This window comes from Pteropus alecto, unplaced genomic scaffold (genome assembly GCF_000325575.1).
Source record: "Pteropus alecto unplaced genomic scaffold, ASM32557v1 scaffold76, whole genome shotgun sequence".
NCBI classification, from domain to species: Eukaryota; Metazoa; Chordata; class Mammalia; order Chiroptera; family Pteropodidae; genus Pteropus; species Pteropus alecto.
In genome coordinates, this window is record NW_006443138.1 from 27,468,566 (window position 1) to 27,479,851 (window position 11,286).

Here is an 11,286-nt window from a genome sequence, read left to right on the forward strand (position 1 = left end):
ATTGACCTTGAGTTCCTTCCTAAGTACTACGTGGAATTGATTTCTCTCCAAAAAGCTATTAATGGCTTTTCTCTGAAACTTAAGTACTTCTAAGATCTGCTGCCACTCTATTATAGTTTTTGCTCAATGACAGGAGCTAATTCCCCCAAATCTACTTCTAAGTAGATTCAAAAGAGCCTCCTCATTTGGCCGGCAGTGCTGGGCGGAGCAGGAAGGCAGGGTTCGGGAGAGGGAGCAAGCAGCTCTCCATTTCAGTAGAAGGGAATGACCCGGTGCTGGAAACCAGCTCCTTCCCTCACTTGCCCAGTGTCTAAGCAAGTCCATTCCCTGATGGGCTTTAGCATTTCAGACTAATGGGCAGCCGCTCCGGTCTCTCCCGCTGCTGGGCAGAGGAGAAGGAGCAGCAGTGACTGGTTGACCCTGGAAAGCTCTACTCTGTAGCCTGACATTAAGGATTTCATAGCTCAAAAGGTGGAGACTGTCCCTCCTTCCTCCCCAGGGCACATGAGGATTCTAGATGGAAGCTGATGAGATGGGACAGAGAGCAAAAGTCAGGGAGGCCAGGGTGTCCACCATCGGTCCAGGCTTTCAATGATACGGCAGAAAAAAAGGCCCCACCCCAAAATGGGCTGTCTCTGCCCCTGGACAGAGATGTCTTTTTTTTCTAACCTTCATCCTCCCTGCAAACACCCTACCTTATCCTCCCCTCTACCGCATAGAGATTCTCTGCCTCTGCTTTAAGACGCATCTCAGTGTCTCCTCTGTGAGTCCTTGGCTCCTCCTTCCTGCTCCCAGAGTACTTAGAACATTGTGCTGAGATTGTTTGCTTATATGCCTGCCTCCTTCACTCCACCGTAAACCAGGCCTCCTCCTCATCCCTGCATCTTCAGGCCCAGCACAGGGCCTGCAACAGTGTAGGCAGACAACAAATGTCAGTTGAATGAATGTCCCTCTTCCCTCTTGCTGATACTGGGAGGAGCCTCTGTGCCCTGAGCCCAAAGCTACCTGTATCTGAGGCTGAGTGGCCTCCCCCGTGCTGGTGTAGAGGCCAGGTCTCCACTTTCCCCTGGACACCATAGGGATGCATGAAGGGCAGATTGTGGCAGGAGCAGGGGCTAGTGACCAACTCAGCAGCTGGCCAGACTGTCTGCCATCCATAGGAGGAAGAATCTCCCTCCACTCCGGACCGGCTCTTCAAGATTGTGTTTGTGGGCAACTCTGCCGTAGGGAAGACATCTTTCCTGAGGAGATTCTGTGAGGACCAGTTCTCCCCGGGTTTGACAGCCACTGTGGGTGAGTCCCGGGCCTCCCTCTGGGAAGGGGAGGTTGTGAGAAAGGGCCTAAGGGAGGGACTTGGAGCCTAGCTGGTTGGGAGCCATAATCCACTTACTCCACAGTGAGGCTGAGAAGGACAAAGTAAAGTCCACCTCCCACAGAGTGCTAGCTGCTAAGCTTGCCCCACATGGGATGGGACCACTGAAATTTTCCTATGTCCAGCCTGAGTAGAACTAAAGATGGCAAAGATGGGCTTTGGGTCCCCAACCCGTCTCTGAGCCTGTCTCTTTTTTATCATTCCTTCCCCACTTTCAGCAGGCCCCTGATGCTCCATGCTTCTCCTGAGGCTCACCACCCACTACCACGTCTCCCTCTCCCCATGGGCCAGCTGCTTCCTTGCTCTTCTCGTGTGTGTGTGTGTGTGTGTGTGTGTGTGTGTGTGTGTGTGTGTGTGTGTTGACAGGTGGGATAGAGGACAGTGCTCTGGATGACTCCCTTACCCAAATGTTACCTGTACTATGTCCCGGGCCTGCTGGGTAACAGGCGAAGTTCACTGTGGAAGCTCATTAGGCTCAGCTATCAGCGGATAATTATGGCTTAATATATTCCCACTCTTGGATAATGTTTTATTTAACTAAAAGACTTTGCTCCTTTCACCCAAAACTGCTCATCACATTGGAATATGTGGCAATACCCACAGGCATATTGACCTTTTAGCTTCTACCAAGTTGAATCACTCAAACAAAAAACAAATCCCATGAGTCCCTACTACGTGCCATTTAACCACACTGATAAGTATATTTGAAAATCCAGATATGATCTGAATATTTATCCTGAGCTTTTATAGTCATCATTTCACTCTCTCTGCACACAACCCTGGAAGGCAAGTATTGTTATCAGCCCCTAGACAGATCAAGAAACAGAGGCCCAGAGAGGTTAAGAGGCTTGTCCACATTCGCATCAGCTAGTTGGTGCTGATATTGGCCTCTCCCCCTAGGCCTACACACTCCTTCTGTTCCATTCCACAGTGTCCCTAATTATATTGAGTTATGCGTGTGCTCAGCACCCAGTTAGTGGTGAGGACACTCTTCGGCCATGGAAGTTGACAGAAGTTGGTGCAGGCAGAGGAGGCTGCTGAGGTTTAGTGAGGCATCGAAAGTCCTGGATCTGCATCTCAGCTCTACCTGTAATCAGCTGTGTGACCTCAGGGGGACATGTTCCCTCTTTGGGCTTCAGTTATTTTTCCTCATCTGAAAAATGAAGGATACGAATTGGCTTACTGAAGACTACTTTCAAGCCTAGTCTTTGTCCAGACCATCTTTGACCTTTGGCTGTCTGACCCCAGGCCCCACAAGAGAAACCTTCCCTGCCCCAGATGCCTGCCCAGGGAGACTCCATGTTCTTCCTCTTATCCTGAACTGGCCCTTCCTTCCAACTTTCCTCCTACAGATGGGTCTCTTCCCACGTGCTTCAGGATGTCGTTCTTACTGCAGGACCTTTTTCTATGCTGTTATAGTGTCTGGAACAACTTCCTGTCCCTTTCCTTCTGCCCAATTCTACCCAACGACTGAGAGCATCCCAAGATGAAGAATCAGGACCCTGAAGGAAAAAAAGGCAGAGCCTGTGAACCAAGCCCAGAAGAGTCTGGCCTTGTCGGGCCTGCACTGGAATGGCTGGGAATGAGCCATGTGCGCCGAGCGTGGTAACACAGGAAGCAATGGCTGTGGGAGACGGGCTTGCTTCCCAGGAGAGCATTCAGTAGGGTGGGCCCCCACAAGTCATGGCTCAAGCACTGACCTTTGGGAGGCAGGGAGACAGATGTTGAAACCTCAGGCCCTTGAAGATACCCCTCCAAGAAGTGTGCCCATAGGTGCAGCTCTTGCTGATAAAATTGGGGAATCAGGGAATCAGTTTTCAGGGTCCCTTTACATTTCCAGCTTGTGCCCCTGAGATGGAAGGCTCTGAAAAGAGAAAATCAAACTAATTTGCACTTCCCAGGAGGCCATTTATGGAAATACCTACAGGTTAGGAAGGGGAAAAATATCAAAGTTTCCAAATCAGTAATGACCTTCATCATACATGCAGGAGCAGCAGCTTAAGTTACTGTTCCTGCCACGCAACATGCCCGGTACACATGTCAGTAAGCAGAGTCACACCAGCCACCTGATGTGATCTGAATATTTATCCTGAGCTTTTATATCCATCATTTCAATCTATCTGAACACAACCCTGGAAAGCAAGTAAAGCCACAGAGTCCTGGCTTTTTGGAGCCAAAGTGGTCCAACCCTAGATTGGGGTTCTAGACAACCATCTGCCAGGGAAGCAGCCCCTGCACCATCCACACAGTACTAACAGGGACTTGGCAATCCTGTAAAGCTCACCTCTATCATCAAAGGGGACTTCCTGGTCTCCCACTTCCTTGTGAGAACATGATTTGTACTTGACTCCTGGCTTGTGCATAATGTAAGTTCTATAATACAACAGTGACTTGAGCATCCTGTGTACACCACCTTAAGACCAGATGATTCCTTCAGAAGCAGGAGCCCTGTGGGTGTCCTGGAGATGTCAAATGATGATTTTTGTAGACTATTGGAGCTCATGTTCGACATGACTAATTATTAGAGGCTAAAGCTCCCTGGAACCCAGGACTCCGAGTCCAGTGCTCTCTCCACTACACCATGCTGGTTCATAGCCCCCTGCTCTAAATCACGGGTCACAACCCAAAGTGTTTCTTCCAAAAGCTTTTCTGAAAAGAATTCACTCTGCCCTTTCTTGGTCGCCAATTCAGTTTCTACCCCCATCTCTACAGAGAAATCCCTAGAGTTTTCTCCATGACAACTAGCAGGCACTCTCACTCCCACATTCCTCCTTCTCTAAATGACAGCTTGAGCCTAACTTGTCCAGGGAGCCAGGTGGATCCTGGAGTACTGGAAAAACAGGTTCTGCCCTGTGGTAAGTCTGGTGAGAGTCACTGTCCCCAAACATGTACTTCTCTCTGCAGCCTCAGGCCCAGGAAGCAGATAAGCCCATGGGGGTGGGGGGGGCGGTGGAGGAGTAGGAGACACAAGAAGTCAAATCCAACAGAAAAGCAACACAATAATGTGGAACCTGAACTACACTGACTTCTAAGACCACCACTAGTTCTAACATCTCAGGAGCCAAGCGACCGTGTTGTGTGTTCCTGGCTCCCTGCAAGACAAGCTCCCTGTCCTCAAGCAAAGCAATGAGGTAGAGCAAGACCAGAAGGCAGCTGAGACCTGGCTGCCCCTCTCCCTGCAAGCCTTTCCATCAAGAAGAGATCTCTGTCCTCAGGGCTTTGCAGCTTGGCCTGGTTTTAGATCAGGCCCTAAAGATGTATTGTCAGTGGTTGGCTTTCTCCTGAGTTGTTATCAGAAAGTAGGCAGCCCCTTCAGTCTCCCAGAGCACAGACTAGGGAAACCCTTACTTACCCTTTTAGCTGAGAAGAAAACCCACCTTGGATTCATCTGTCAACCAGTTATAATCCATTTGGATGGGAGCACTTAGCTGTAGACTTCCTGGTGAAATGAAACTGCCAGGTGTCTCTGTGCCCAGGGTACTGGTGTGAAAAGAAGAATGAGCCTCAAGACACACTGCAGCTGCTGACCAGCTTGGGCAAAGCATGCCATTTCTGGACTCCTGTTTCTTCATCTCTCATTGATGCGGTGGGTGGGGATGGTATGCATGTGCATGTATTTGCACAAGTGTGTGCATGTATGTGCATGTGTGCATGTATTCATGTGTGTGTGTTTATGTGTGTATGTGTGTGTGTGTGTGTAGATAACACATGGATGTCACAGGGGAGTGCTATGAGGATGGGGAGATGACATATGAAAATTAGAAATGTCAAGTATTCTATGAATGGCTCAAATCACTTTTTTCTCCACCCAGACAAATGCACTGCTTTCTCTGGCCCTCATCTGTGACATACAGAGCTTCTGGACTCCCTGCTGATCCTGATGTTCTAGGAGAGATGACCCTCCAGCCTCTCTCCCACACCTGGGCCCCTAATGTACTCACCTTTGCCCAGGGACGACCTTTTCCATTTACTGCCTCTTCTTTGTCTGTTTTGTCTCTTCTGTCTCTTTCTGTCAAGTTGCTGTTGCTGTCTCTGCCTAAGCCCTCCAGGGTGAGGGCCTCAGAAGCCGGGCTTTTTGGGAAGTGCTAGTAGATGCCCTCTGGTTCTGAGATTGTATAACTTAAGGGGTAAACACCTTTTGAATCTCATTAAAGAGGATTGTCTGTCATCAAAGAACCTTTGTTAAGGTCCTTCTCTCTGAGGGCTGCTGTAAGGACAGAATGCATGGTGCTGAACTTGTTCCCTCTATCTGTAGTCCATGACTCCAGGTAGGGTCACAGCCTCAGAGAGACAATTGCGAATGGCCCGGTGGCTGGAATCAGGAGCTCTAAACTCATCTCAAGGATGAATGTTGCTTTTGATTCCTTCCCCCATTCTGTTTCTACTCTTCTAGCCCTCCCTCCACCTGCCACCCCTTCCTGTCATCCTGTTTCTCCTCCCGTTCCTCCACATACACTTGCAGTGTCAAATAGAAGTGTGAAAGTATGATCTATCCCCAGAGATATTTGAACTTTGTTAGGAGAACTTTTAAAGGGGTTTGACGAAGAGAGGGGTGGGGGAAAAGAAGGAAAGAGAGAAAGAGAGGGAGGGAAGGAGGGAGGGAGGGAGAGAGAGAGGGAGGGAGGGAGGGAGGGACAGAGGAAGGAAGGAAAGAAGGAAGGAAGGAGAAAGAAAAAAAGAGAAGGGAGGGAGGGAAGGAGGGAGGGAGAGAGAGAGAGAAAAGAAAGAAAGAAAAGAAAGAGAGAAACAAGAGAAAAAGGGAGGGAAGAGAAATTTAAGGACAGTCTTTCCTCCTCCTCTTTGCAATCAAAGAGTAAATTTGTGAAAGTAGCAATTGCCTTTACAGTGCTATATTACTTTTACATATGTAATCTCATTTGAACCTTATGGTAGTATCCCCGAAAAGGGTATGGGTTACATTTGCGTAGGAGCCTGCAGTTCACAGAGGTTAGGTGATTTGATCAAGGTCCCACAGCTAATACATGGCAAGGATAGAATCAGAACTCAGGTCCCATGCCTCCCTGTCCAGTGCTCTGTTTGTTTCCCCACATCGCCTCCCAGGAGCTACATGGGGAGGACTGTCACCCTCGGCCTGATGTGATTCCAGACGTGTTGGGGCCGTCTTGTTCTGATTTGGAAGTAATGGGCCTGTTCCACCTCACAGGTATTGATTACCGTGTGAAGACGGTGCGTGTGGATGACTCTCAGGTGGCCCTGCAGCTGTGGGACACAGCTGGGCAGGAGAGGTGAGGAGCTGTCCCTGACATAACCCTGCCTCCTCCACTCCCCCTAATGGGGACAAAGGTCTGCTGCAGAGAGGAGGCTGTGCATCCGCTGACCTGTGGCCCTTTGGTGGCAGGTATCGTTGCATCACCCAGCAGTTCTTCAGAAAGGCCGACGGTGTCATCGTCATGTATGACCTTACAGCCAAACAATCCTTTCTGTCGGTCCGGCAGTGGCTGAGCAGCGTGGAGGTGAGCTGGTTACCTTCCTAAAAGCACTTATGCTTGACTCCTGCCTCCCCTTTCTTCTCTGCCTATCTCCTACCTGGCCCTCTACTTTTTCAAACCCTGATTCAGAGCCCATCATCTCCAGAAACAAACTGATTCAGGAGTTAATGTGTTCATTCACCCATGCGCCCCCTCCCAGGCTAGCTCCTGGGGACTCGAAAGTGACCAAGACAGACACAGTCCCTGCCCCCATGGATTGGGGCATGAGAAATACAGATTACACCAATAATTGTGTCATTACGATTTCAGTAAGTGCCAAGAGTGAGTGGAACAGGATTAGAGGAAGGGCCCAGAGGGAGTGTCAAGGAAGTTTCCCTGAAAAACGAGTGTTTAAACTGTGTCACAAGTGTGTTCTTCCCTCATTCTCACCGCCTCCCCCCACTCCTTGCATTTTTCTAGCTCCAGTGGGTCCAGCTGTGCCCAGCCTAGGAGCAGGACCACACAATGTTTTGGGGCCTCTGTCACAATCCCACAATCCTTCACATGAAGGGAGGTTGATCTACAATGTGAGGGCCCCAAAATCACCCCAAAGTCAGCCTAGTCAGGGCCCACAGCAATAGAACTCTTCTTTGAATTCTGGTTTATCTGTAAGATTCTACCTCTTGACTTATATTTGCATTATATTGCTTTATAAATGCTTTTTACTTCCTGACCATCTTCATGCTCTTTCTCTACCACTCAAATGCAAAATTCTCAAGGCCAAGAGCAAAGTGGACAAGTTGCATACTTTTTTTTATAGGGCCTCAGCTGATTCATTTAAACAACAGTCAAGTAGGATGTCCCAACTCTTTTCACCAGCAGGATCCATGCTTTATTCATTTATTTGTTCAAAATGCTGCCAGCCACTGTTCTAGGGTCTGGGAATTAGAGCAGAAGATAAAAGACAATATTCCTGTCCTCACAGAACTTACATTCAGCCCTCTACTCAAGCCCATTAGATCATGCATAGACCCCTTACCTACTTATCACACTGTCACACTGCTGTAAAGGATCCAGTTACTAGCCCATATCTGTACTGCACTGTGTGCCTTCTGAGAAATAAAACTGCATCTTTGTTATTGTAACCCAGTGCTTTCAAGGGCCCCCAGAGAACTAGCAGTGCTCAACAGATGTTGGATGTTTGAATGGATACTGTATCGTTCTGCAGTCAGAATACTGGAGTTTTTCATTTCTTCATCCTTTTGGCTCTAATAGCTATGATTTCTCCCACCAAAATCTGTTTCTCTCATAGTTTGAACTGGCTGAGTTCCTTCTTTTTTTACTCTTAATCCACATCCCTCTCGTTACCAAGAAAAATAAGAAACAAGAATGGAAGCCAGGGTGTCTCAGAAATTTGCTTAATAGAAATTATTTCTCAAAATTATTGAGCCTAAAACATTTATAATAGAGAAAATGTGTGTTTTGAAATATAGAGAACAGCTCTACACCAAGCTAATAATGGAAGCAAGTGGTATGGGAGATCTGGAAGTGATTCCTATTTAAACTTTGGAATTTAGGACATGATTTTTTTTTTGACAGCACCAGCAACTTATCTTTCTCATAGTAGTTAAGGACCAGAAGAGACTTTAAGACTTACCTGATCCAGTGGTTTCCAAATTTTCTTCACTGGAATCAGAGTGATGCTTCCAAGGGACTGGGGCAAGGAAGGAAAAGTGTACCCATCACCATACTGGGCCCAGAGCCCTTCATCTCAGTCAGAACCACTCTACTTCTTTCAGTTTTGTTTCTTAAAGGTCCAAGTACAGTTTGTTAGGTAAGAGAGTATCCTTTTGAAAAATCACTGATCTAAGGCAGCCATCTCATTCTCAAATGAAGAAATTGAGGCCATGATTTTTTTCAGTTACTCATTCTATTCCCAGCTGCAAACATTTTTTTTTAATTAAAAAAATTAATTAGGAGTGATGTCAGAAACATGGTGGAGTGAGAGACGTTCCTGGATCTCTCTCCTTGAAACAACAATAAGTTGAATATCTAAAACTCAACAAAAAAAACAACCAAACTGCACACCAGCACATTTAAGCATAGGATCTGCACATAACAGCTACCATAGGTCAGAACCCCAGTGTTAGGCGTTGGACTGGGAGAAACAAAGAAGCTGCCTCTTGCAGCCACTGGAGCTCCTTGTACGAGGAGAGGGAGAGGAGAAGGTGCAATGACTTCCCTGAAAGTCCTGCCTGGGAGTGCTGTGAGCTCCAGGCAGCTGGCGGCAGGGCCCAGTCATCAGGGCAGAAGGCAGAGAAATGGGGATGGCAGAAAAGTGAGGATGGCAGAGAAACAACAGTTGATTTTTACCAGCCATGGTTGCAAAACTGAGGCTGAGCCACAGTCCCCATCTCCCAACCCAGAAGGCCTCTCCCCTCATATCCTCCAAGACAGAACACTGCAGAGCCCCAGGGGAATCTGAGTAAGCACTACCAAAACTGTTGCTAACACTGATGAGGACTGAGACTGAGGGTAGCGAGCACAATCAAACATCCAGAAGGAAAAAAAAAGACATTATTAAGACTTTATATAAAGCAGAGATCCAAGAGGCTTAGATACCACCTACTGGAAACCAAAAGAAAAACACCTTCTTTACAATAAGCTAGGGACCATTATATATTAAATCTTTCTGGAAAAAAGTTAGAATACACTTTCATTAATGCACAGGTGGAAAAATAGGCCATTAAACACCATAAACAACCAAGGTGACAAGGTATCTCAGAAAGAAAGAGAAAAATCTCCAGAAAATAAGCTTACAGACATAAGAATATGTGACTTAAATGACAGAGAATTCAGGTGGTACTTCTGAAAAAACTCAATGAGATCCAAGACAAATCATATCAACAGGAACTGAAAAAACAACTAGATGAGCAGAATGAAGTTCTTAGCAAGGAGATTAGAACTCTCAAAAAGAACCAAATAGACATTCTAGAGACGAAGAACACACTGAAATAGTTGAAAAATGAAATAGCAAGCTTTGGAAATAGAGTCAACCAAATGGAGGAAAGGATTAGTGATATCGAAGACAGAAATCTAGAAATAAATCGGAAGGAAGAAGAGAGAAACCAAAGAATGAAAAATAATAAAAGAGAAATACAAGAATTAGCTGATGCCATTGGGAGGGGAAACATAAGAATAATGGGCATTCTCGAAGGGGAGAAAAAGGAGCAGGGATTGGAAAGTATTTTCAGACAGACAGTTGACGAGAATTTCCCAAATCTAAGGAATGAAATGGAGTTTGGAATTCAAGAAGTCAACAGAACACCCAATAATCCTAATGCAAAAAGGCCTTTACCAAAACATATTGTATTAAAATGATCAAAAATCAATGACAAAGACAGATTTCTCAGGGCAGCCAGGGAGAAGAAAATGGTAACTTATAAAGGAAAACTCATTAGATTATCCACAGACTTCTCAGCACAGATCTTACAAGCTAGAAAGGAATGGAATCAAATATTCAAACTATTAAATGAAAGGAACTACAAGCCAAGAATAATGTATCCAGCTAAGCTCTCCTTTAATATGAAAGAGAAATAAAGACTTTTCCAGACATACAAAAATTGAGAGAATTCTCCACTATGAGGCCTGCACTACAGGAAATACTGAAAAGGGTCAGCTCACTTAAAACAAAATGACAAAAAAAAAAAAACATAATTAGGAGTAAAGTGACTAGCAGGCAAAGGATAAAAGCAAAGGAGTGCAACCCTTACTAGGAACAAGGCATTATTATACAGAAATAGCCTTGACAAATATAAGAGGGTTGAAACCATAACAACCATATTCTCTGATCATAATGCTTTGAAACTAGAGATCAACTGCAAAAAGAAAGTGGGAAGAACCACAAATACATGGAGATTAAACAACATACGACTGAAGAATGACTGGGTCAGAGAAGAAATAAAAAAAAAGGATCAAGAAATACATAGAAACGAATGATAATGATAGTACAACATATCAAAACTTTTGGGACATGGCAAAAGTGAGCATAAGAAGAAAGTTCATATCATTACAGGCCTACCTCCAAAAACAAGAATGAGCCCAGATAAACAACCTACTTCATTTTAAGAGACTAGAAAAGGAAGAACAAATGAAGCCTAAAGTCAGCAGAAGGATAGAAATAATCAAAATTAGAGCAGAAATAAATGAAATTGAAAATGAACAAACAAAAAACCATAGCAAAAATAAATACAACAAAGAGCTGGTTCTTTGAAAAGGTTAATAAAATTGACAAACCCCTGGCTAGACTCACTAAAGAAAAAAGAGAAAGGACACAAATAACAAAATCAGGGATGAAAGAGGGGAAATTATGACAGACACTGCAGAAATACAAAGGATCATACAAGAATACTATGAAAAAGTATATAACACCAAATTTAATAACCTAGAAGAAATGGACCAGTACTTAGAAAGATACAACCTTCC

At 45.5% G+C, this 11,286-nt stretch overlaps 1 protein-coding gene across 7 annotated transcripts in view; it reads left to right on the forward strand.

Moving 5' to 3' along the window:
* The window catches only part of CRACR2A (calcium release activated channel regulator 2A), a 137,018-nt gene that overhangs the window by 107,166 nt on the left and 18,566 nt on the right, over positions 1-11,286 (forward strand). For 5 of the 7 annotated variants that reach the window (XM_015598496.2, XM_015598498.2, XM_015598497.2 and 2 more), the window contains 3 exons: positions 1,161-1,293; positions 6,537-6,618; positions 6,732-6,846. In XM_015598496.2, the coding sequence (XP_015453982.1) occupies positions 1,161-1,293; positions 6,537-6,618; positions 6,732-6,846 (330 nt within the window). Of the gene's footprint in view, positions 1-1,160; positions 1,294-2,724; positions 4,959-5,184; positions 5,324-6,536; positions 6,619-6,731; positions 6,847-11,286 lie in introns of those variants that run through there. The other 2 variants (XR_001517948.2, XM_025041094.1) reach the window with 2 other exon arrangements.